Below are 27,565 nucleotides of genomic sequence, written 5' to 3' on the forward strand. Positions count from 1 at the left end.
GTTTTTACTTTTAAATAATACTCTCCGTGAACTTTATTACAGCTCTGCATCAGTAGAACAAACTGCAACATTCCTTTTTGATCATTAAATTAGATGAACAAGTAACATATTTGAGAAAGCAAAATTTAGCTAATTGCAAGACATTTGTTGATATCCAAAAGGTTTGGGGAAATGAATTTTGAGGTTCTGACAGCACCTGGACAGTCAAGATACAACGTGATTTTCTGTCACCATGCTGATCCGGGCTTCAAATGATCTACAAGGGAGGGATATTGGGAATTTGATTCAATAGAAAGTCAAAAATGGAGATATGGGGGAGGGCTCTTTTTTCTTAATGTTTATTTTGATCATTAGTCTTTGAGTTAATTACACAACTAGTACTAGGTTTTCTTAATATTTATTTTCACTCAATTATGACAGTGGTCCTCAAACTGGGCCGCACATCAAATCATGTAATAAAAATTTTAATGCAAATTTCAAGGCCCCCCTCAACCCAGATCTGTTAAGTCAGAATTTGTGATATCTCTATCTATGAAATTCCCCCCAGGCATTTCTGATCTAGCTGGTTCTTTGAATCACTGATCTTTTTTGTGTGATTTATGACCTTTCAGAATTGATTCTCTTAAGTCTTAACATTATATCGTCCTTATACCATTTAAATCACTTGGCTTCTTTTCAATGGTACTGAATTATAAAAGCTACAGTTACTGAAAACCACAACGTTCTATAATTATGACTCAAATGGGTTGAAAATGGAAAACATACACATATAAAATTTTGTAGAAAGTCAAGGAGGAAAAAAATCCTAGCTGCCATCAATTTCCCATGTTGAGACCTCATGTTGCAACTTTCTCCCAAAGTGAATTTTATGTCGGAGCCATAAAGATCTAAGAGCCCCTCGCGGGAATGCTGGCAGCAGCTCTCGCAGGCCATTAGAATCACCTCTTCCATCCCTCCCCACCCCCAGCCACTTCAGTAAAGACTTTCAGCCTCTCTAAGAGCTCCCCGCACAAACTATCAATAATTCACTGTTTTCTAACATGATCATTTGTAAGAGATATTTTTCTGTTACTGCTGTCAACAAAAACCTGTTTAATTCACACAGATTATTATTTTCCCCATATGTTCCGCAACTCAGAGCTATAAATAGACAACACGAATGTTACCCACAATGTACAAATAGAGAAGCAGCATGACATGGCCAACGGCGTTGTTCAATATTAGAAAACTGCGTTAATGTGTAATTGCAAAAATCTGAAAACTGGTCCTAAAAATGAATGGGTTAAAAGTCATCCAGTAACAAAAAACAAACCAACAAAACGATACGGTCCCAAATCAGTGCAAAATTTATTCTAAGAAAAATCTTTATCTAGCATCTTGAATTTTTAACATCAGCTCCTTTAAAGTGAAGCCAAGTTTGTTCTTCTCTTAAACGTACATTATTTCCTTTCTGAAAGGCATCCTTTCAGGTGACGCTTTTGAAAACCATCATCCCGTCAATCCTCTAGTATATTTTGTCTTATCCCTGGACAAAGAGGACGGTGATAAAGAGGTTTTAACAGAGTACTCTGTGCCTTTATCACTGCCACGTCGACTTTGTGACCTAGGAAACCAAAGCAACTTTTAATGGCCAACAGAAAAGTTCAAGCTTTCCCATTCAACCTCTCAGGAAAGAAGACCGGATCTAGACATAGTTGAGCTAGAGCAAGAAATAGCAGGTCTATCTGAAAACTGCCTATCAATTTGGGGATTTTACATGCTAGTGATGGAATATGGAGGCATACTGGTAAGTCTGAGCAAAATAAAATACCAAATAATCCCCAGTTCTTGAGAGTGTACAAACTGCATCAGTCTGAAAATCAGTCTATATTCATGGTGTTTGTTTTCTCTTCTCCCTTTGAGAGACATGTAGAACACATCAAAGATCATGAGTCAGTGTTCCGTAAATTTTACTGTCTTCGTGTTGTAACACTCACTAGTGTGGAATGATGAGCCACTGGAATGGAATAACCATTTTCTTGAGAACACTTTCATGGGGATAAAAGTTTAAGCCAGTTCCTGTAGTTAGGTTTCTATGACATTCTCCTTTGTGTTTACATTGGTTTGGAAAAGAGAGGGTCTATATGGATTTCATTTTTATTAAGCACAAACAGAGAGGCTTAAAGAATTTTCACAGTTCAGCACTGATTTTTGCAACTAACACAGAGAGTCTTATATGCAGTGAGTAAATGTTGCTGGTGATTTTTTAAAGTTTTATTCTAAAGAAGTCTTTGTCCTGTGTTATCTTCCTTTAACAGCCCACTTTTCCTGTAGGTCCCGCAATAGGGACAAATACGGCGATTAGCTTTGCTCCTTACTTAGCACCTGTAACCCCTGGAGTTGGGTTAGTCCCAACGGAAATTCTACCCACCACACCTGTTATTGTTCCCGGAAGTCCACCTGTCACTGTCCCGGGCTCAACTGCAACTCAGAAACTTCTCAGGACGGACAAACTGGAGGTACTTCAATTATGTTTGTGTTTTGAGATGCCTTTGGGGGTAGCAGTGTACTTCTATGGAAGTGAATGCTTGTAAGATACCAATTCAGTCTTGCAAAACAGCCACGCACACAGATTCACCTAAAAGTCGCGTATTTCATAATTCTCCTGTTTGAATTGAAGGCCAAGTATAAAGGAAATTAGTCTGTGGGAAAAGAATAAGTTCAATACAAATAAAAATCGATCATGTGGAATGTGTATTCAGAGGCAAAATATGCAACAACCAATCACTATGTGGGTCATGGAAGTGGCTCCCAAGGGTTCCATCTGTGTCAGGCATGAACCTTTGCTGGATCTTGGAAAGGTCTGTGAATGAAGTTTAGGAAGCCAGCAGCCAGGATGAAGGGGACACTCAGGTCAGAGGTGGGAGGAAGTAGGACAATGATTACAGACCAACTGGTGTGATCGTGTTTCAGTACTTTAAGAGCTAGTATGGCTGCTCCAGCACGCTGCAGCCCCGGTTGTATGTAGGTAAACACGGGGAACTAGAGCCTGGGAGAGTCTAATTATTGATTTGAGATATTTTCTTTAACTGACATTCAGGTCTTCTAGAAAAGTCAAGAAAACAAATTCATATATTTGTAAAATGTAATTCTTAAATCAGGAGTCAAACCAGCTCACCTGGGTTTAACTTTACTGGGTTTAATTTCTTTTTAATCAGGGCATCCATTTATCTTAACTACTCCATCCTCTGATATTTAATAGAGCATTTTATATGGAGTATAAAGAATCTGATAGATTTTTCAAAGGGCTCCTTAAATTTGATCACCAATTATAGTTAGGTGATACATATGTAAGATTAGGATATATACTGTGCTTTATCTTGGGATCATTCGAGAATGATTTTTTCAGTGTGCATTTGTTTAAATATTTACTCTATAAATCTTGAAAGTGATAAAATGTTGCCTAATACCAGCTTCCTTCTGAAGTATATGGATCCCCAAATGAAAAGACTATAAACTCCCATCGCTACGGTTTTGATCCAGCCTACCCCTGTGATTATTGAACAGACCTTTCACGGGACTGGAAAAGTGTTTGGGGCGCCACCTGGTGGACCTGTGAAGCTTTCGTGTTCAGTACGTGACTGTGTGGTTTAGAAAACAAATTAAATCAGTCGAGTTGGGAACAAGTTGTCCTTCCCAACAGGATTGGCAGACAAAGACATATATAAAAGTGATTCACGAGGACTTTAGCAAAGCAGCTTGCAATTTATTTCAAAGCAGGAATGAAGTCGGTTGCACACAGAGCCCCTAGGTAAATGCTCCACTTACAAGGGGAGGCTTACTCACAGTCTGTGGGAACGGCTTAGTAATTTTTCTTTTGTACATTTTATGAGCTAAAGATGGAATGTTGGATAATATCCAAAGTAGAAGGAAACAATTAATAATTTTGTGATTTATCTGCTTGGCCTTCAAACTTGCCTGGCCACTGATCAGTGAAACTGTATTTCCCAAGAATCTTTGACTCTCACAAGGCTTCCAGTGTCATGTCAGTGACCCTTCCTATAAGTCACTAGTGATCAAGATGTGAACCACCACTTAAGCACATCAACACTGGATGTAGAGCCTGAGAAGAAATTACCATTTCACTAATAATTTTTCTCTGATACAGATATTTATAACTTGTTTCTTATTTGTGTTATTTCATGTTATTGATATTTAGGGCAAGATTAAGAATACTCTTTAAATTCCAAGGAAAATTTTCTTTATACCGTTAACTCTTGATCCATGGGAATTCTCAGAGGATGGAGCATTTTAGTTACTAGAGATTTCAGGATAATTAAGGACTGAAGAATAAGAAAAAGAAACATCAACACTTCAAAATCTATCCTACTTCCTTCTCCCAGGCCCTGCTTTATCTCTTCCCATATTTCTCTCCTTTTTATCTTTTCTTTATTGTCAAAAATAATAATATTGTGACTGAAATGAAAGTTTTGGTGTCTTGGGTATCATAGTTCTTCTAATCCATGATTAGAAGCCCACCTTATCTTGTACAGCAGGAGAGATATAGGGGAAAACGGGAGTATTCACATTCACCCTGCCCCCCACTTCCCGTCCTCAGGGAGGAGAAACAAGTTTGTCACTTCTCCTTAATTCTTTTTGGAATTGTGCAGCTATGATGTTGTGGCTGGATCCCTGCATGCAAAAAACCCCACAACTTCCCAGAGTTGTCATGGTAGGAGATGTAGTTATATACAGAAGACCAGATTTTATACATATATATGTGTGTGTATATAATCTCTGAATTAGTATATATATATTTTATTTCCTTCCTTCCCTTCTCTATAAAAGTAAATAAATATAAATAAAACCCAAGAACAATGGGAGCCTTGTTGATTTTTCTGTTATCTTAGCTAAAGTGTAGATTTTTACTTCCTTGCTCAATACAGATTCTCACCTCAGCAAACAGGGCGAAGCAAAATTCAAGTGATCATAGTTTGCCCGGGATTCCAGTGACTTGGGTTCTGGATAATCGAATGTTGATTGTAAATGGCACAAAAGCCAGCATTCAAAGAACGGGAAAGCATCTTCTTCTTCTTTTTTTTTTTTTTAAACTGCATCACATGCTCTTCTCCCCCCGTGTCCTAGGTCTGCAGGGAGTTCCAGCGAGGAAACTGTGCCCGGGGAGAGACCGACTGCCGCTTTGCACACCCCGCCGACAGCACCATGGTCGACACAAACGACAACAGCGTAACCGTTTGTATGGATTACATAAAGGGGCGTTGCATGAGGGAGAAATGCAAATATTTTCACCCTCCTGCACACTTGCAGGCCAAAATCAAAGCTGCGCAGCACCAAGCCAACCAGGCCGCGGTGGCCGCCCAGGCAGCCGCGGCCGCGGCCACAGTCATGGTAAGTGGGGCGCGCGCGCCGCGCACCTTCCCCGAAGCCCGCGCGCCCGGAGCCGCGCCTTCCGCGCGGGCACGCGCACGCGCGCCTCGCCGCCGGGAGCGGGGCCGGCTGGCGCTCCCGCTGCTCCGCTGCCTCCGTCCTGTTGTGGTTTCCCCGCCCCGCCCGTTTCGTTTTCGTTTTGTTCCGTTCCTCCCTCCTTCCCTTCGCAGCACAATAAGTAAATCCCTCAGGCGGGCGCAGGGAAGCCGGGGGTGGGTGCAAGGGCCCCTCCCCAAGCCCAGCGCGCCTCTCGGAGCGCGGACGCGGGCGGGACCGGGCTAGAAGGACCAGGGAGGCGGCCCGGAGCCGGGGAGAGAGAAGAACCGGGCGGAGGATGGCCCCGGGCCGGGAGCCACTGCCCCCATTTTTTTGCTCCCCACTTCTTGTTACTTATTACAAAGGCCATGCTGCAAACTCGCTCTCTCCCTAAAAGAAAATTTGTGCAGAACATCAAGTCATGAAACAGATGAAGATGGAGCTGTATGGATGGTGCTTTGAAAAAAAAAAATAATAATAATAAAAGGCCTGGAAGCTAGCCCCAAGTCCCCTGAGTTACAGACACAGGCCTCCCCAGCACCTCTGGGAGCCTGTTAAAGCTCGACTCAGGCCCCCGCCCCAGACCTTTGGGATCAGGATTTAAATTTCCAAACATCCCCAGGTGGATTGTATACGTTTGAGAAGCACCTGCCTAGAACACGTTGTTGTTGTTCGGTCGCTAAATCAAGTCCGACTCTTTGCAACTCCGTGGACTGCACTAGCCAGGCTTCTGTAGTCTGGGATTACCTGAGGGCACGTGCAAGTTTTTGAGGACAGCCACTTCCCCCTTTCTTAGTTAATTGGTTTGGGTGTGGCCCGGGCATGCGTCTTTTCTTTTCCAGCTCCCGGGGAGTCCGTTGTGCCGCAAAGTTTGAGCACCACCCGCACAGGGTTGTAGAATTAATCTGTTGTGGTGTGAGATCTCTGGCTTGACGTCGGTGTGTTTTAATGTGTGATAGACACTGGATAATCCATGAGACCTGGCGCTCATCGGGCACTTGGTGGATGGAATAAATAAATTAGGCAGTTTTCCTTGCCCTCGGGGAGCTTGGAGTTCAGTAAATGACAGGGATAACTGTCCTCCATGACGTGATGGAAATGCATCATGGGGTCCAGCTTCTGGAACTATGAAAAAATCAGTCCTTATTCCTTAGATACCTGTTAAATACAACAAACCACGGGTACTAACCTTTAGCGCTGAGCTCTGAATTTATCTGAGTTATCTGAGCCTTGATTTATCTGCCTGTTACCTGGAAGTGGGTTTCCCTGGTGGCTCAGAGGGTAAAGAATCTGCCTGCAAAGCAGGAGACCTGGGTTCGATCCCTGGGTGGCGAAGATCCCCTGGAGAAGGAAGGGAATGGTAAGCCATCCCAGTATTCTTGCCTGAAGAATTCCGTGGACACAGGAGCCTGGCTGGCTACAGTCTGTGGGGTTGCAAAGAGTCAGATACAAGTGAGCGACTAACACAACACACACTACCTGCAATCCTAACATCTGCATAATCAACATGTTCTTGAATCATTGAAGGAGAGAAGTGGCAGTCCTAACATCTACATAATCAATATGTTCTTCAATCATTGAAGGAGCAGTGTACCTGGAATAAGTCAATGGTAGATGACCTGGGTTGATGGAGATAAGAGAAGAAATGCCATTACATTTATACACACCACCTGATTTCTTTAAACTGCTGATCTACGTGCCCTTTTCCGTGCAGTTGCACACCCTTCTCATCAGAATGCACAAAGGCTGTTAGAGTGGATGTCAGTATGTTTAGTTGCTATAGTTGCCTCGATTGTTACACTGTGCTGGGCTTGGAGTTCTGATACTTCAGGTGGGCTTGCAGCATCAACAAAGACAACCCGAAGGAATGTAGTTTCAGAACAAACGCATCAGGTTCTTTCTGACAATGACATGAAAGTTACTGAATCTGCAGTGTATTTTGAAAGTGAGAGGCTCATTTGAAACCAGTTACAGTTGGATGAAGTCAAAGTCTTCTTACTCTAGTAACAAGATTACTCAGCACCATGAAGGAAAAATGATTATTTTATTTAAGAGAATGAATGGGTGCGATGATTGCAGCCAGAAGATATTAGTATTCCATTCACCTGGGTTCCATGCCTGAGCTCCAAGAATTTCTGTAGTGTAGTTTTTACTGTTGTCCAGGAATTTCTGCTTTTTTGATTAATTGGACCCTGAAAATGAATTCAAAGCTTTGAGTCCAGAAAAAGAGGCATCTCTTTCCTTTAGAGCCTTATATTTGTACAGTACCTCTTAAAACATGGGCATCGTTCTCACCAGAATTTTTCAAATGTGAAAATAAGTCAGAGCTTCTCTTTGGTAATTTTAACACAAAGGATATCTGGTCTTCAAGACAACAGTCTTTCTTCACACACAGACACACACAGACACACACACACACACACACACACCAAAATGGGGCTGCACCAGAAGATACTTATTTTGTAAAAGGAAACAAGACCAGCTGCCATCAGCTAGTCACGAAAACATGTTCAGGAACTTTGAATTCCATCCTACTTGTCCATATCCCTTTCTTCTGCATTGAAGTGGCAGCTCTGGTTACTGTCGTCCACGATTCTTGACTCCTCAGATTTGGTCTTTACCTCTAAGGCTGGGCAGTTGGTTCGCTTGCCTTGAAGTTGGCTTGCTCCTTGATCCAGAAGATGAAATGCCTGGCTACATGCACACACGCTATAGAGAAGGCTCGGAGAGGGGACAGAGGATCAGAAATGGTGGTGAAGCCAGCTAGAATGGATGCTCAGTATCTGGCACATAGTAGGGGCTCAATTAAAGAGAATCTGGTTCTCTGCGTAGGTGCCTAAGGATGCTCCCAAGGTTCACTGGCCTTGGGGATCTCTGAGGTCTGCTCTAAGCCTGAAGATTTTTCAATATAGGTAAACATGGCTGCAGTCACATAATATCCTCTAAAACAGAACATCTGTGTACTACAAAGGCACATTATAACGTGATTATTCACCCATACAGTTTTTAAAATACATTCCACACATATCCCTCAGAGCGTGAGACATGCAAGATATTTATATGTCCACTCCAGGAGCTGTGTGTTTCCTTGAAAAGACAAGATATTTGCATCTAGTAAAGAAACCCAAGTGAGTGGTAGAAAGAGAGATGCTCTCCGTGTCCAGCTCACTTTAGAGCTCTCAGCTTCTTTAAATTCCTAGTTTATTATAATTTTGATGGAAATTACATTCATCAAATGCGGATTGGAAAAAAGAGAACATTAGCCTTTCAGGTGATTATCCTAGGGAGAAATACTTAGTATCTCTTTTTCTACTCGGAGACTTCGTTAAATGATCTTTTGTTCAAAATTTTGTTCACAAGCACCAGGCTTTAGAGACATAATCACTCTCCTAGTTAGCATATCAGAAAAGATCAACCCAAGAGTAGGTGTGTTCTTTATCTCCCAAGGACTGAAAAAGTGAAGGGAAGAATGGAATCCAGAAAGTCCAGGCCAAAATGATTTTGAGTTTAACCATCCAGTTAATAAGCTTTCCTGTGGCTCAGACAGTAAAGAATCTGCCTGCAATGTGGGATACCCAGGTTTGATCCCTGAATTGGGAAGACCCCCCTGGAGAAGGGAATGGCAACCCACTCCAATATTCTTGCCTGGAGAACCCCATGGACAGAGGAGCCTGGTGGGCTACAGTCCGTGGGGTCGCAGAGTCCAACACGACTGAGTGACTGACGCGTTCCCTTTGTTTGATCCAGTTAATGTTAGTGCACTCTATGAGAACAGGCTATGGAGCCTTATGTAGTTAGTATAGGCTACTGTAAGCAAAAAAAAAAAAACTTTATTATCTAGCAATGTAAAAATATATTGGAATAAAAAAATAAAAGTGGTGTCATGAAAATTACATCATGGCAGACTGACATTGGAGGAAAGAATATGCAACGCTTTCTTGTTCTGAATCTTGTTGGTTTTTTCAGATGTTCACAGTTCTGCCTGTAGAACAGTGATTTTCTCTGTGATGGCCTCTATCCAGACTGCCTTCCAAAACATCTTTTCCATTGGCCATTCTAAACCTCTTCTCTCCCTACAGTCCTTTCCACGTTATTTCTAGTCGCCCGCCACCAACTCACCATTAGCCCTTTATCTCCTGTCACTTTCATACTTTTAATCCTGAAACATAAAATGATGAAGAACAGCTCTTTATTGGCCAAGGAAAATGTCATTCATTATTCCTATTTTAAGGGTTAAATACTATCCCATTTTCTTCCAAATGCCATACTTGTAACTCAGAGCTTTAGAATAAAACATTTTGTATTTGTTATACAAGCCTTGGGGATTTACCTATTGTGCTAAACATAGAAAAGGGGTATTTCTTTTCTTTTTCTTTTTCTTTTCTTTTTTTTTTTGCTGGAGCTATTCCTTTGACTTTATTTTCATAGAATTCCATCATAAAATTTTTAGATTTCTTACAACAGTTATCAAGGAACAGGAAGATTTTCTCATCGTGGTCTAAACCAATCACTATTTATTATTATTTCAGCTGTTTAAATGAAACTATCTGCCCAAAGGATGGTTATAAGTTACAGATATGATCTTACTTCTTACATTCCAAGCAGTTCATTGCTATTTTGTAGCTGTTTTTGCTATTTTTAGCTATTGTACTGTTCTAGCCACGAGTTCCACCTCTCATTAAGTGGGTTGGTCACTGATTGTAGTTAAAAGTACGAATAGAATTATTAGATAAAATTATTTTGATACCCGAGGACACCCGATACCCTTTAAAGGGTATTTTCTCAGTGTAATCCCGGTAAGTTGTTTGCCATAAATTGAATAGAAAATTCAAATGTGGTGGAAAACAGAATGGAAGATAAGTTAGTCATTAGAAACCATACGGTGGAATGAAATGGAAATTTGAGAAACCTACTCTTCAAATTCAAAACGTGTTAAGTTTGGAAGCTTACTGCATATTGCCAGATCCACACTAGCAGAGTGAAGAGAAAAATTGAGACAATTATCCACATAATTCAGACAAAAAATTAAGATCCAAACCCAAACCGTTTTGCCTAGATAATCTTGTGTTTGAATATTTTTTTGCCTGAATTGTTTGTCTCAGTTTGCCACTTCATTTTGTTAGGCTAGATCGTCATTAAAATTTACGTTTATGAAAGTTAAAGACGTATTTTTTTTTCAACTTGGATCTTATACATAGTGCATTCATTATTTTATATTTGAAAACTAACTTATCAGAAGTTCTTCAATCCTGTGGCCCTTGAAAGTTTTGCATTTTTTTCTGAAGCAATATAAAAATGCTTATGGTGTGTATGCAAGCTGCTGTTTTAATTAACTTTCCTGAATTTCAAACATCTATATTTTACTCTCTTATATGCTTTTAACTAAGGTATAGTAGATGCATTTTTGCTTCAATACTAATTTAAGGTGTAATATTCATTTCTTTAGAGAACATTTTTGTTGTTGTGCATGCCTAGTGTTTTGTACGTTGTATATTGCATTCAGAATATTTTTTTCCTTCTCACCTATCCACAATGCAATGCCGTTCCCATGATGCACCTCTGCTTGCTGTTTACCTGTATGTTAATTCGCTTGAATCCCATTGGCCCACTGCCATCATGTGCTCGCTGCCTGTTATTAAAAGACTCAGTCGACTGCCAAAGCAATGAAGCGACCTCTCGAAGCATCTGTAGACCTGGTACTTTGACCTTTCACCTTTCGCTTTGCATGTAGCTTTTCAGAGAACCATCGAGATTTGTATTACTTGTAAAATATCGGTTGCAAACAATCATTATGTTTAATGAGAAAAATTCAATAAGGTGTTTAGCCATCTCATTTTCATATGTAATATGTGGAATAAATTAATCCTAACAAATTTTAATACCTTTTCCAAAAGAGTGAAGCAAATTTAAATTACTTGGCTCGTAAAAAATGCTCATGATAATCCTAATTAACCTTTAAATTCAAGAAATTGCCATTTTTAGTTAAAGAAAAGAATAGGTATTAATATTCATAACACAAATGCTTCCTCCCCCTCCCCCCCTTAGAATAGTTTAACTCATTTTAAAAGCTGAAGTCATTTTTCGCTGTTGTTGCTTGATAGTTTTTCTTTTCCTTAGTTAAGATGCTACCGTTTTGGGGTTACCGAAGTCATGCTTTCGCTCGCAATAACAAGTTCTCACTCATTCGACATTGCCGCTGTTTAAATTAAGGTGCATGGCAGAGGCATCTCCTTAGCTGTCATTTTTTAAAAGTCTGTTGCGATTGATGATCTCTGTGGACACTGAAGGTGTGTTTACTTTGAGTTATACATGTCTTATCCGATTCTTCACTTCTAGGCCTTCCCTCCTGGTGCTCTTCATCCTTTACCAAAGAGACAAGCACTTGAAAAAAGCAACGGTGCGAGCACCGTGTTTAACCCCAGCGTCTTGCAGTACCAGCAGGCTCTCACCAGTGCGCAGCTGCAGCAGCACACCGCGTTCATCCCGACAGGTGCGTGCCCTGACAGCTCCAAGTCCTGTGTCCGTGTGCCCTCCGGTCATGTGCTTTCTTTCTCATTCCTTTAAGCTGTTTGGTGGCATCTAGTTTGCTTTTTCAAAGGTACGATAAATACAGCCTGAAACTTGTCATTGTCCTAGCTATCTAGATAATTTACCTTGCTTGGGAAGATAGCTAAAGACGGTTAGGATTCTAAAGCCAAATATTCTGTAGAGTTAAGTGACCGACTGAACCTATGAGAAGCAAATAGCAGTTAGGGCTTTGGGTTTCTCGTATTTACACAAACTGTGTAAAATTGTTTATGTAAAGAAGACCTCTTATGTGTGACATTTGAAACTTGTCATTAACCCTGAATGACCTAAAAATAGCAATTCCAGTAAATACTAACCTTTTTTTTTTCTATTCCTATTCAGAGCACTAAAAAAACAAAAACAAAAAAACAAAATGAGGCTATTCAAATTAAAGCAATCCTCTACTCATATTTTTACATCCATTCTCTCTCTTTTGCCATCCTTCTCAATTTCCACCAAGTTCACAAATATAGAAACCTCTTATCCTCAATTTCTAAGCCAATGCCTGATAATAGTAGGTGCTAAGGTGCTTAACTCTGTCGTTCTACTAAGAAATGAATTCTATTAATCATAGAATCTTGAAGGTTAAAGGAGTCTTAGTGATCTCCGCATCCAGTTGATTGTTTTACAGATGAGAAAGCTGAGGCCCCCCAAATGTGAAGTGACTTCCCAAGGTGGCAGGACTAATGAGAAAAAGACCTAGAACCCAGTTACCCTGAGACCAGTTTGATTTACATGACATGACACCAGCCGGCCTCCATATGTGGAGGCCAGAGTCCTCTTTTGGAGTCTGATGTAAAACATCAGATAAAAGTGAAGAAGCAAAAATACAATACATGCCAACCCTCCTCCATGTTTTTACCCATTTGCCTGACCACAGACCTATATACACGTACAAACACAAAGATTCACCATAAATGGCTGGGGTTTTGACCTTTTAATCTGAGCTAAACGCAGGGATAATATTTGCAAATTAAACTTTGCTAGAGGATCCAAAAAAAAAAATTTTTTTTTAAAGAACCAGGAGTGATTTAAGCTTTAGTGAGAAGACTGTCCATTGAATTCTTAGTTTGAAGTCAAAATTTTCATCCTGTAATAGTGACTTAAAGGTCAATATAGATGAATAACAATTTTATCCTAAAGAAGCATTCTGATCCCAATCCACTTGGGTGGACTTTTCAGGTTTCTTACCCATTTTCTTAAATACTGTAGCATATCTGGAATTAACATAGGAGGGAGTTGAATAAATATTTCTATCCTATTCTTCATATAAAATCTATACTTTGAAATGAATTATTATTAAGAATATTTAGATTGTAGTAAAAATATCAACTGTGTGAGTAAAGTGGTTCTTAGCGAACAGTTTTCTTAGTTTAGTTCTCTTAACATAAATAGACTCACAGACCTATAGAGTGAGTCTCTAAATCAGTAATTATCAGGGCTTCACTCTTGTCCGAATACAGCCTTAATTGGTTGCAGTTGTAGCACAGCAGTAATAGTACTTGTAATCCACTTGATGTCACATGTTTATAAAATAATTACTAGAAGGTAAACTTTTCTTGAGGTTCTGTGTGGTTTCTCCAAGTGTCTTATTTTATAGACCTCATCACTAGATGTTTTAAGGGAGAAAAAAATATGGAAGAATATACTGAGGGGAAAACAGAAAAAGGCAAGTCTGTTTCTGAAGACTGGGTGGTAATGCCACCACCATTTCCTGGGAATGCCTCTGAAAGCCTGGAGCTAAGCCATGCAAAAGACTGAAGGCCTCTAACCCGTACTTAACTCTTCCTCTTTTTGTCAAATCACTGGAAGAATTCTCATTTAAAAATATTTCACCTGGAAACCACTTAAAGACTGCCAAAGCAAGAACAAATAACATCCCTGTTTTGCCATGACCTGATTAGAGTTGGTAAGACACGTGTAGAGGGCCCAAAGGCTGTGCTGGGTGCTGTGGTTGTGCACTTCCGCCCTCTGCTGGACTCTTTAAGAACTGTTCAAATGTGTCCAGCAACCCTCTGTTGAGTGAGCTTTGGGAGCCGAACAGTGGGTCCTAGTCCACTTAATTCTGTGCTTTAGAAGTATTTACATCTGTAACATGATATAGATATAGTGAACAGACATGTGGATCCCATGCTCTGAAGTGTATTTCAACTTCTGTGAAGTTTTCACATGTTTCTTTTAAATGATGAAAGAATAATTTTATTAAAAGGATTTTAGCATAAGTCCTGGGCTTCCCAGATGGCTCAGTGGTAAAGAATACGCCTCCCAATGCAAGAGAGGCAGGAAACTCGGGTTCGAGCTCTGGGTCGGGAAGATCCTCTGGAGGAGGAAATGGCAACCCACTCCGATATTCTTGCCTGGAAAATTCCATGGACAGAGGAGCCTGGCGGGCTATAGTCCATGGGGTCTCAAAGAGTCAGATGTGACTGAGTGCACTTGCAAACACACACACACACACACACACACACACACACACACAGCATAGTCCATCTCTTAGTTAATTCCATAACAGAAAATTCAGTGTTTATTTTCCTGTAGTTTTTATTTCAGCTTTCTTTCTCATAGGCCACATTTTTAGCCTAATTTAAGATGATAATGATGATAATCAGTCTTTGTTAATCATTGTTGTTTTAAATCCTGCAAATTAAATGATGATGCTCAAAACTTTTTTTGATGATGCTCAAAAAATTTTTTTTAAATTGGTAAATGAAGGGCTCATTACTTTTAAATTAACTGATTTTTCTATAAATACATTAACAATTATCATAAGGATGAAACAAAAAGTGTTTATGTTCTCCTGGAAGTTACGCAAAGAAAGGTAATTCGCAATGAAGTTTTTAATATACTGCTAAAATTCTCCCATTGATACAATGCAACTTTGAATTTTAGGAACTCTGCCTCCAGGCTGGAGAGATACTAATATAAAATATTATGCAAAATATGGGATTCTTCCCCAAACCCATGGTAATATAATTATCACCCTGGTTGATGCCCTAGCACATTGGCAGTGAGTGGGATTTTTCCTTTTTTGATAGGAATTATTTTAACCTAGTGGTTATACTTTTCCTTTGCTCTGTTAAGAAAGTGACAAAAACCACACACAAAAATAGCAGCATAATAATTCTTGACATTTCTCTGACAGGTTTATTCTGAGTTCCTGTAAGTGTTCTTATCACATTACTCTTCAGGATAGTTCTGCCAGTGGAAGGCATAATTATTTGCATTTTGCAGATGGGAAAACTGAGGCTGTGCTTATGCTGCAAAGTGGAATATATGATTCATGGACGTGTCCCGATAATCCTACTCAGAGATTGTAGACTTGAAATATTTGTACAAGTGAAGCAGAAGACGTTTGAAAAGTCTTTGTTGATAGAATTAATGCCTTAGTGAAATGCTTCTACCAGTCGGAACAGAGATGACCCACTGACTCTCTCATTGACTTAGTTCATTAAGTTGGAAATAGAGAGTAAGTAGAACAGGGAGGTGCTAGCGCAGACCTTCCCTGATGATCAGAAACCATGCTTTTACATAAGCTTCTCACATATCTTGATGAAAGACTGGTCAGTGTTTAGTGGAAACGCTATGTATATAACCACAGCAGAATGTATTTATCCTGTTTAATTCAGCAAGCTGTTCTCGAACACATGGTCTGTTCTGGGTTCCAAAGGAGTAGGAGTACCCAAAGGAGTTCAGAACAAGGCAAAAGTCAAATCTCATGCAGAGCACCGTAGGGAATTGGAGAGTGAAGAAGAAAGAGACAGTGTATTTGGCCATCAGATCTACAGTAGGTGGTGGTGACAAACGACATGCAGCAAGAAAGACTAACTTTGGAAAGAAAGACTTTGCAAAGGAGGAGAAATGCCCTTAGGACTTGGAGAGGAAAATTCTACCAGTGGGTGAAGAGCATCCCAGGCAGGGGGATGAGCATGGATTGGGAAGAGTGTGTTTGAGGAATAACAAATTGTCCGTTGTATCTCTAGTGTGACATACTGGAGAGGCTGTGTTGGTGGGGGGAGGGTGACAGTGGGGTGAAAAGGCAGAGATGGGGCTTAGAAAGAAATCAGGAGAAGAATCTGACATTGAGTAAGATAGCCACACACTGCAAAAATCATGTGTTTCAAATACTCATATCAGGCTTACCTGGTGTCTCAGCTGGTAAAGAATCCACCTGCATTGTGGGAGACCTGGGTTCAATCCCTGGGTTGGGAAGGTCCCCTGGAGAAGGGAACAGCTACCCACTCCAGTATTCTGGCCTGGAGAATTCCATGGACTGTGTAGTCCATGGGGTCGCAAAGAGTTGGACACGACTGAGCGACTTTCACAATGTTTGTATCACTTTTGGCCCCATAGAGATGCTCATCACATTAATTTGGTTGAGTGTTTCAGCCACGTCCTGAACTGAGGCCAAAGGATAGGCACCCCCTAGCCCAGTATGGCTGCAGGAGCCGCTGTTGATGGTTTGCAATCCCGTGACATTTGTGTGTGTTCCAGGAAAGCCCATCCATGTTGGAATGTAAAAGAATAACGTGAAATTTCTAAAGGAGTAACTTTGACTCCAGCCATAGTTGACTTAGTTGACTTTGAAATCATTCACAAACTGGGTACTTTAATGAATTTTAGGAACAAGTTGCTCCCAGCACACTCTCACTGGCAGATGAGAACATTCACTCAATTAACTGACTGCCTACTGTGTACCCCATAGATGTAGACAGACATGAACCCTGCCCTCCAGAGTTTACAGCAGAAGAGGAGGGGTGGATTTCAATGAGCAGCCATATAAATGTATAATCAAAATTTTTATGAGTATAATGAATGAGAAAGTAAAGAGCTGAATAAGGTTTAAAATGGAAACTGATTTCAGTGGCATGTGAAGATAGGTAAAAAAACAAGTGAACAGTTTTTGGAAGAGGCAACATATACTTTAAGACTTGAAAATGGGATAAAGATGATTTTTAGGCAGAGGGCTTGGGAGAAGCCCAAAGGCAGGCCAAACGTGTGATGAATTTGGTTCAGAGAAATGAGAGGCTAATCTGTCTGGAGCTTGGTGCCAGGGGGAAAGGGGTATAAGATGCGCTGGGCAAACAGACAGAGACTAGACCATGGGAACCTTTATCCTAAAAGCAGTGAGAAGGCAGTGAATCATTTGCAGCAGAGAAGTGAACAGACCTCTATGGGGAAGGTTTACTCCACCAGCAGAATGGAGCCTGGACTAAATGGGGATGAGAATGGAGGCAGGAGGCCCAGTTAGGATGTTACTGCATATCCGAGCCCATGTGTCATGGTGAGAAGTGGCAGTGGAGATAGACCAAGAGACAAACAGAAGGTGCATTTTAGAAGCAGAATTGCTGTGTCTGATTGGTGAGTTGGACCAGGGAATTTCACAAGGGAAAGTGATACCCAGAAGAGCTTTCAGTTTAGGCTACAGCTGCTACATGGACGGTGATGTGTCCCATCTAGCGTGTCTGGAGGTGCAGAAATGGGTGCTGTGGGAAATGCCTGGATGTATTAAATTTGAGATGCTTGTGAGGTCTCCCAAGTAAAAAGTCTGGATAAGCAGTTAGATGGAATGACCTAGAGCTCAGGGGAGCAATCTGGGAGGGATACATAAGTTTGGAAACCTTGAGCTTGTAGATTATATTTAAATCCTACATTGAATGATACCATGGAATGAATGGTATACTAGAAGAAAAGTGTAGAGTAGCTGAAAAGGAATCAGTCTGAGCCCGAAAAACTCTAGTGTATAGAGATATAAAGTGTATGTGTTTGTGTGTGAGTCTCTGTTATCAGAAAATCCAAGAGAAAGAGAAAAGAGTGGTTTATTACAGAGAAGCCAAGTGCTAAATGTTACCATGACTCAGGAAGTTAGATGAAGATGGAAGTGCTCCAACTGACTGCAGAAATGACTTCGCAGTTTGAGTGGAGAGGTGAAAATGAAAGTCAGATTGGAGAGGACTGAAGAACAGATGGGGTCAAGGAAGTGAAAGTGTTTATGTGTAGGTAACTTTCCAGAAGTTTCATTGTGAAGAAGGTTAGAAAGGTACGGTGTCATGAACAGGATTTGGAGGTGCTTGTATGTGTTTCCAGCTGGATATATTAGCACATGTTTGCTGAAGAATCCAGGAGGAGCCCAGTTAAATAGCCTCTTTTTCTGACTAGTTATTAATATTGGCCTGATCAAAATATGACTGAGCGACTGATCTGATCTGATCAAAATACAGATCAAGCCAAAAGTCTCCCTCAGGTGTGATCAGTTCAGCAGAGAGAATAAAGACCTACACATCTCAGAGTCTTTATCTAGTGTCTCAGAAGGCAGTTGTAGAACCCTAAGTGGATATACCTACTTTGATTAAAAACTGCTTCTCTGGCAGCCACATGACACCCAATCTTCAGTTATCTAAATCCTTCCATTACCTTGATTTTCAAGGAGCTGAACCAGAAGTAGATAATTCCTTTTAATACCTTTCTTTTTTTTTTTTTGGTATTCCACAACATGCTTTATATTCATGGTCAGTTTTCTGATTCAAGTATATTAATAAGACCATCCACAGATAAGACAGCTATTCCCAGGGAAGGACTGAGATCTAGCCCCCTCCTCGCTCCCTTCTACCCACCGAGACACCTACTTGAGGTTTCCTAGGAGTTTCGCCAAAGGTACCCCTCAGGGGTCACCTAGTAGCAACCATAACAACCCCCCAACCCCAGTCCTGTCCCAGCCCCAGTTCTGCAGTTTTGCAGAGCCTCTGCCTAAGCAGTGCTTAGTTTTACGGGAAGTCACCGCTTCTTTATCATAATGAATCTCATAACAGAAAATAGATCACACATATCCTGGTCAGCCTGTCAGGGGAACCTCTTCCTACATTGAGGGCTTTCAAGCAGCAATCTAAAATTCACCCGACCCGCAACCCTTTGATTTGGAGGGTACAGAATCTTAATTACTGTTTTTATTTTCATATTGTCATCGACACAAAACATTCTACAATCACACAAGCAAACTCTTGATGCAATAAGGTCAGCGTGATCTAGTGAATACCAAACCTGACCTGGATTTTAGGAATAGATTTCTATTTCTAGCCTTACCCTTGACTCCCATGATGCATGACCTTGGAGTAGTTACTATGCCTCAGATTTTTCATCTGTAAAATACCCACTTCCTGCCTTGGAGGAGGAACTGGAGAATGTCTGTTAAGATACTGTGAGGTCTTAGAGAAAGGAGACCGCCGCATGATCACATGTCATTCTTATTTGAGTCATGTTGATGGAGATGAATCCATAGTATGAAAGGCAGCGAAGAATATCGGCTTCAAATAAGTCAGATATATCTGTGTCCGCACTGAAAATGTGAATGACTCTAAAGACTGTGTTAACTAACCCTACTTATTTCTGGTTGTGCTTCAATCTCACTTTGAATGTTAACTCTAAACCGCTAACCTGTTTCTTTCCCTTTATTCACTTTTTTCCACCTACCATTGCATGACACGCAGGGTCAGTTTTGTGCATGACACCCGCTACCAGTATTGGTAGGTTCCAACCTTTTTTATTTGTCTTTTATACTATGTACAGTACCTTCACTTGACTGAGATTTATTTCAGAGATGGTAGATAATGCTGTAGGAACTGGTAGATCTGAAGGCTTATTTGGCTTTAGAGTTAACGTTGAGGTTTTAAAATGTACTCATGTACTTAAGAAAATGACCGTTTTAATGTGACTAGAACAGCCACTACAAGACATGAGACCACAAGTGCGAGTCTGCTTTTTAATGATCTGTATTTTGTTTCTATTTAGAGTTTATACGGTTTAGTGTAAGGGGGAGAAAAAGCTTACTTTATCAGAGAGGCAGGCTAATTTCATCAATGTTTTAAAGTTTCATGTGGTGTGCCTTTATCTCCTCTTTGCTGTGTGTTAGAGTTATCAGAGTTTCCCAGAAGTACTTATTTTAAAAGATTATACATGGATGTATTTTGAAAACAAATGTCACAACTGCCTTGCTTTACTATACTTTTTGATTTTGTGTTGATTTATTTGTAATGAGTATTTGTACCTTACTATTCCCATAGATGTTAACTTTTAATAATACATACATAAGTTATCCCCACACTTCCCAAAGCCTTGGTACAAAAATCTGTCTTAAGGACATGTGGATGAGTTCCATTTACAGTAAAGAAAAATAAACATTGGTAAAATCTGCCTGTCTATTTCACAGTGTGAAATATATATCTGTTTCACAGTGTGTTAGAAATTACATCAAGGCCATAATTTTTGCTTCACTGTTTATGGACCCAAATAAACCACAACCCCAGTAATTCCAGTTCAAACAGGCAGCCCCAAATTGACCCCCAAATTTCAATTTAACTGCAATTCATTCCAAGAAAATTCTGACTTGCCAAATTAGGCCTACATATTGAGGTTCTGATGTTTTAGAATGATGATTAAAAAATGAATATCATATATTCTTACTTCATTTGGATATTACATTTTGCATTTTTAGAAGCACCCTTTATTATAGGCACCACAGGCTCTGAATTGGGAATGATCTATTGCTAGAAGTAAAAATGTTTATAAATACATCAACCAAAGTAATCTGCTTTGGCCTTTCTGGGAATCACTGATTATGTTTTAAAACTTCCTTTAATTGTACTTGTAATAAGCTATTTTCCCTTTTTTATTTCTCTCCCATGCTTCCTTGCTTTGCATTGTGATTGCATGCCATCTGCTGGTTTAACCCATGATGGCTTGCTGCTCTGATATTCACCATGCCAAAATACCACTTCTATTACCATAATGCTACACCCTCCTGTTCATTGCTCCCATGGTTCCCCTCCTGAAAGTACCCATGATGCACAGCGCTACGTCAGCCACTGTCTCTGCAGCAACAACTCCTGCAACAAGTGTCCCCTTCGCAGCAACAGCCACAGCCAATCAGGTTTGCTCCTTTTAAAGCTTTCTTTCACAAATCCCAAACTCTAAATGAGTGCTGATATTTAAAAAAAAAATTCTCGGTGAGAATTTTTTTTTCATGTTTATCCATCAAATTTTATTTTTTTGATTAGTTTATAGCAAGCATTTATGGACAGGTTGCACTTATTTAGAGTTAACATTTACTGCAAATAATGATGTAGCTATGTTTTGTGTTGCACTGTTTGTTTTCGTACCTAATATTGTGTAATTAACCTGACAGGCTTACATTCCTTTTAGTACAGCATTATGTATCCAGTGGTTTGTGAATTGTCACAGGAAAAAAAAAAAAAAATGAGAAAAGCATGCCCGGGGGTGCTTCAAAACTGGCTGTATTTGGATTCAGTTCATTCAGACCCTGTTATCTGTTGTAGGGGAAAAGAAACATTCTCCTCTGAGGAAAGCCTCCCTTTTTCCCTTAGTGTCAAATCTGAGGTCTGAATGATTCTGGTTAACATTTCACCTTGGTCTTGTGTGCTCCTCAAACTCACTTGGTTCCCAAGTGAGAGCCAGACGGTACTGGAAGCAGAGTACCGGCCCACCGAGTTCACAAAGGCTGGATATAACCGATAAAGGGGCGTTTAATTCTTTTGGTTTAATGCATGTGCCAATAAGACCATGGATGGACTGTTTCTCAGTGAGGGCCAGTTGGCTGTTTCCTGTCGCCACGGGCTGACTGTAACCCTAACCCCAGCCAACCAACTTGCAAATGTGCGCGCTCAGGGTCCCAGGAGAGGAGTATGAGCGTCAGCTCTCGCTTGCCCGGAAAAAAAAAAAAAAGTCAACACTTGATTGCGCATGTGCTCCCTTCACAGAAGCGCCATTTTGGTTTTGTTCTTAGTGTAGCGTTTTGGTTTTTTTTGTTTTGTTTTGTTCTTTAACAAAATCGACTGTACTGATAAAAGATGACAAGAATTATAGGAGGAAGGGACAGGGGAAGGTCCCAGGGAATGGAAGAAATTGGGGGAAATGTCTGGGTATAAATGGCAGATTTCAAACTCGATTCTGCAGGCGGGAAGGGCCGATTTACACTTCCTTCCTTGTTTAAGTTAATAAGCGTTGCCAGAGCTGTAGGTCTCATCACTGAAAAAACAGGTGTGAGTGCCCTTGAATGAAGAAACGAAGGCAAAGTCTGTGAGCTCCCCCCGTGTCTTCTGAACGGTGATAGAGCAGAAAGGAACAAAGGCGGGAGGGAACAGAGGCCAGGTGGGCACTCAAGCAATGCCAGCTAGTGACGGCGCCTCAGCTCATCACTCACCACCTCAACAAGCCAGCTTCCCTCTCAGGAGAGCCAACTCGGCCTCCAAACAGATGTAACAAAGAACATCACATCAGTTCTTAGCTGGAGAGTTTTGTTTTTTTTCAAACGATAGGATAGGAGAAGGGAGAGACAGTGTGCGTCCTTCCATTGTTAGATTCAAAGCTCCTCTTTTTACTTGGTCCTTCATAGTAGGGGAACTGGAAATGTTTCTTTTATGTCTAAGTCTAGCCTTCTTGAGCTATGTTTTTGTGATTTTTGACAGAAGTTTTGCTGTAAGGTCCGTTCATAAGAAAACAAGTTTCAAGTGGAATATAGTTTTGGTTACAGTGGAATTTAACATTATATTTTATGGCAAGTTAAGCACTTTTAATACAGAGAGCTCTTTCTTGGGAATAAAAAGGAAGTCAAGATAAATACTTTGGAGTTTTAGGTTATGTCCCTTTATTATGATAAATTCTTGATCCTGTATCATAAATATTTTTGCAACCTAGTGATTTTTTTGGCCCCATTTGGTAGAAAAATACTGAGAGATCACATGCCTATGTGTAAGCTCATGTATTTGTGTAGGGAAGAGGCCTAAGCTATTCATAAACTAAAATATATCACTTTTCAGCACGGTGTGACTGGTAAAGGAACTAATAAGTTAACTTCAGTTAAGTCCAAAAAAACTAAAATTACACACCTGACAGTAGCTTCAAGAATCCTAGATTCTGTGCTTTGCAGTTTATCAGATAAAATCGTTGCCGGACTTCAGTGATGACAAAGAGAAATCCTTTAGTGGCTCTTGATGAAGTTCTTCTTTCACAAGAACATAACAGAAAAAGAACTAATAGTAAGCATACATTCTCAGATATGATACTCTTAATGTATTTTCAACACGTTTCAAGGAGCGGAGCTACTACAAAAGAACGTGAAAATTCTTTTAGTGCCCAGGAATTCAGAATTCAGAGAGATTTCTAATGACTATGAAATGGCAAGTTTTCATCTTATTAAGATTTCACACATTAAACTTACATTGAATCATATGGATGTGAATTATGTGTTGTTTAAGCAAAATGAATCTTGTTTGCTTGCTTGTGAGAATAAGATGAGAACTGGATGGCCGCTAAGGTCCCTTCCAGCTCTTGAGAGTCAACAAGCCTGTGGTTCCTTAGCTGCCATGCTAGGCCCAAAGCATGAGATGATAGAGGTAACCATTCACTTCTGCAGGGGATCTTCCCTGACCCAGAGATCGAACCTGGGTCTCTGCATTGCAGGCAGATTCTTTACCATCTGAGCCACCGGGAAAGCCCTAAACACACAAAGAAGAAAGGGGTGCTGTTGATTTCAGAGTTCAGTGCATGATAGACATCCCTTCCTTCTCTTCACTGAGCCATCTGTTCTTAACACAAAACATGTGGGCTTCCCTGGTGGCTCAGACAGTAAAGAATCTGCCTGCAATGCAGGAGACCCAGGTTCCATCCTTGGGTTGGGAAGATCCCCTGGAAAAGGAAATGGCAACCCCCTCCAGTATTCTTGCCTGGAGAATCCCATGGACAGAGAACCCTGGTGGGCTGCAGTCCAGGGGGTTGCAAAGACTCAGACACAACTGAGCGATGTAAACATGCGGTAGGGGTTTCACAGTATTTTAATTCATTGGACCAACTGTCAGTTCAAATAGTTCAACTCTCATAGGTATTTGTAATTAGATACAAGTCATTCATAGAAGAAGAAGAGAGACCAGAACACCCCGTGACGGCTCCTCCAGCCCAGGCTTCCTTTATATGTCACCCCATGGTGAGTCAAGATGAACCAACAGATTTATAAACTCTACCCTCAGGGCTGAATCAAGATGCCAGCAGTGAAAGTTTTAACTGAACTTAGACTTACAGTTTCAAATTAAATGACAAGAAAACCGAAATACTTTGGGGAAATAGAGAATAATGTTTTGGTTATTTAGCTCTGGGAGTAGATATAAGAACAAAAGTACAGTAAGCAAACCTACCAATAGCTATCTCCTGTTTCAGTTAAGTTCTTTGGGCCTTAATATACAAGTTATACAAATAATATTATTTACAAATTATGTAGATGTATAAGATACTATTCTATATGATTTCTCTCTCATATAATACATTTAATATTATATATTTGATATATGAGAAAAAATACATATGTATAGGATACACACAGTCTTACTATAGTGTTAACGATTATTGTTGTCCTCATTTTCTAGATGGTGGACCTGAAACCAAGGTTAACTACCTTAGTCAAAGTTAAACATCTAATAAATTGTCTTGCTAGAATATGCTCTTAACCACCTTGCTGTACTGCCTCTCTCTATAATTACAAATGAATGAAAGTCACTTATTCCACAGATAAAACTATCTCTAAAGTGAAACTCAATAACAGCAAGCTCTGTTGCTTTAGGGAAAAATGAAGGAGTTCTGCTAATGCAGGTCGAACTGAGGTGAATTCCAAGCTGGGGAGACGGACTGAATCTGAGCAGAGCTTCAAGCTAATTATGTAATAGCCAAGTCATGTTTAGAAACTATATACAAGTTGATGTATATTAATTATGATATAGAACTATTTATTAATAGACTATGTAGTATTATACCCAGTGAGTAGACTGAAAATTATGAGTAATTTCTATGCAAGTAAGATGAGAACTAAAATGAGAAGTGGAAAGAAATTAGTCATTAGTCCTAGTGAAGCAGATTCGGGGGCTGCTTTTATGTGAATCACGGCCCTGGACTTTAACCCCAGCCTCTGCCGTTCATCTTGTAAGTAGTATGATGACAAGGGAAATCAGAAATGAAAATGCAGGTACTATATAAGCCATTCAGTTTCAGTCCACTAACAGAAGGTCAGAATGTATAAATCTCTAGATGCCTATATTGACGCCAATTTAATCTCAGAGTGTCCAATAAAAGAGGTGAGGTTCACAGCATAGTAGGTGGATTATCTCATTTTTGTCATATTATAAGACATTTTATTAATAAAATGAGAGTAGAGACTGATATCCCTCCAACTGGAATTATTGTGGTATTCTACTGTGTCATAACAAAAGACCTTGATGCTGCCAAAGACTGAAGGCAAAAGTAGAAGGGAGCGGCAGAGGATGAGATGGTGAGATAGCATCACCGACTCAATGAACGTGAGTTTGAGCAAACTCTGGCAGAGAGTGGAGGACAGAGGAGCCTGGCGTGCTGCAGTCCACCGGGTTGCAAAGAGTCAGACACGACTGAGTGGCTGAACAACAACATCATGCTGTCATTGCTTTATTGGTAGTATTTTTCTGCTTCAAAAATACATTCTGTTTCAAAGGAGGAGAAAATAATTTCCAAGTGAATATATTTTAAATCTTAGTTTCTTCATTTATATACGGAGATTATTCAGCTTACCTAATGACATCCTTGAAGGCCCAATTATATTCTGGAGTCTTTCCCTGAACCCCTGCAGCTAGAATTTCTTTTCCTACCCTCTGAATTCCACAAGGACTTGATCGGCACGTCCCTTAAAGCGTCATCATTAGATAGACGGAATGACAGCACAGATGTGCAAAGATGGGGAAGTATAAAGCTTAGTTGAGAAAAACTAACAATCCAGTTGGTTAGAGCACTGGTGTCTGGGAGTGGTGACAGCATAGGAGTGTTGTGGAGTGTGCAAGACTTTGACGTGGAGTCTGCAAGACTTTAAACGCCAGGGTTAAGGGCTCGGCCTTTACTTGGCCATTGAAAGTTTTTAAGCAGGAAAGTGAGAGGACACAACTCTAAGAAGAGCAAGCAGATGGATTCGAGGCAGGAGAGTCTGTGGAGCCCAGGGAGAGCCTTCAATTGGGACAGTGGCAGCTGGCAAGGGACGGACTTTGTCCTGCTTCTGCCTGTTACATGGAAACCCAGTGGCTCAGTAGTAAAGAATCTGCTTGCAATGCAGGAGACTTGCAGGAGATGCAGTTTCGATCCTTGGGTTGGGAAGATCCTCTGGAGAGGGAAATGGCAACCCACTCCGGTATTCTTGCCTGGATAATCCCATGGACAGGGGAGCCCGGTGGGCTACAGTCCACAGGGTCACAAAGAGTTGGCCAAAGAGAAATGTAAGAACGATCTCATGCTATGGCAAAACCTGGTCAAGTAAATGTCACACAGCAGAAAAAGAGATTGGGGCCAACATGAAAGGTTGCCTGCAGGAAGTTGATCTTCTGTAGGACCTGAATTCAGGGATACCAGTTGGGTGGACTCCCTGGTCAAATGCCTCCAGGGTGCTGGCTCCTAACCTGTGGCTCCCCAACCCTGACCTGAGTGAGCCCTCCCGGGTCTTTATTCAAAAGAAAGTGTCCCTTCAGATCTGGAGTGAATACGTGTTGTCTGTATGTCCACAGTTAGAGCTGTGCAGACATGTAGTGAAATGATACATCTAATTCATTCTGGGTCATGGGTCCATGCTAGGAAGACAAATTCTTACATATTGGATATTAGGAATATTTTAATGGAGCACCCCATGCACTGCTTTTAAAGCTGGTGAAATCAAATTATATTTCTGGCAAGATGTTAATAACACTAATCAAATCTCCAAAAAGTGCTGGTTGGCATTTAAAATTAGGACCTTGAGGTCTTGTCACATCTTTTGAATTCTCCTCCAAAGATTAAATCCATTCAGCTGGAAACTGGCCTTAGGAAGAGTTTGTTGAAAATTAGTTAATAACATATTATGCATTCCTACAGCAGAAACTAGTATAATATTGTAAAGCAATTATACTCCAATTAAAAATAATAATAATAAAATAATACATATATTCCTAGCCCTTCATTTGTTAGGATATCTCATATGTCAGAAAATCCCCATTTTGCAAACATGTCTGGTAATGTTTAGTATATATAATCATCAATTTCAATCATATCTTACCAGACAAAATAATTACATGCAACCAGATACATATATTATGCTTTATCAGGCTTGTTACAAAGTACTAAAGAGAGATGAGAAAAGTTTAAGAGCATCAGAGTTTACTTACTTCTCACATATAAATGTGAACACAACTTCAAAGCTATTTGTGTACAGAGTCTTGAATATCTATATACAGAGTTATAGTAAATCACCCTATCCTAACTAAGAAATCTAGAAAGGTCAGGTCATGTTTTACTTAATCTCTCATCTCAAAGTTTTATAAAACATCTATTATTCAAAGCCATCTGTTAGGACTATATTCAGACAAATGTAGGAGGCATCAAACATTCCCCACTGTTCCCCACTTGACCTATTTGGAGCCTGTGTTTTTTTCACAAGAAAAATCTGGGTTCTGCAAGGCCCCAGTGTGGGTGAAGCAGACCCCCATCAGCTCCC

The 27,565-nt window shown here is 40.3% G+C and overlaps 1 protein-coding gene across 8 annotated transcripts in view; it reads left to right on the top strand.

Moving 5' to 3' along the window:
- MBNL2 (muscleblind like splicing regulator 2) overlaps nucleotides 1-27,565 on the top strand; it is a 161,730-nt gene that overhangs the window by 112,788 nt on the left and 21,377 nt on the right. For 3 of the 8 annotated variants that reach the window (XM_070800400.1, XM_070800407.1, XM_070800401.1), the window contains 6 exons: nucleotides 2,298-2,498; nucleotides 5,125-5,388; nucleotides 11,106-11,159; nucleotides 11,800-11,953; nucleotides 19,512-19,547; nucleotides 20,856-20,950. In XM_070800400.1, the coding sequence (XP_070656501.1) occupies nucleotides 2,298-2,498; nucleotides 5,125-5,388; nucleotides 11,106-11,159; nucleotides 11,800-11,953; nucleotides 19,512-19,547; nucleotides 20,856-20,950 (804 nt within the window). The remainder of the gene's footprint in view (nucleotides 1-2,297; nucleotides 2,499-5,124; nucleotides 5,389-11,105; nucleotides 11,160-11,799; nucleotides 11,954-19,511; nucleotides 19,548-20,855; nucleotides 20,951-27,565) is intronic. The other 5 variants (XM_070800403.1, XM_070800404.1, XM_070800402.1 and 2 more) reach the window with 5 other exon arrangements.

Source organism: Bos indicus, chromosome 12 (genome assembly GCF_029378745.1).
Source record: "Bos indicus isolate NIAB-ARS_2022 breed Sahiwal x Tharparkar chromosome 12, NIAB-ARS_B.indTharparkar_mat_pri_1.0, whole genome shotgun sequence".
In the NCBI taxonomy this organism is placed as follows: Eukaryota; Metazoa; Chordata; class Mammalia; order Artiodactyla; family Bovidae; genus Bos; species Bos indicus.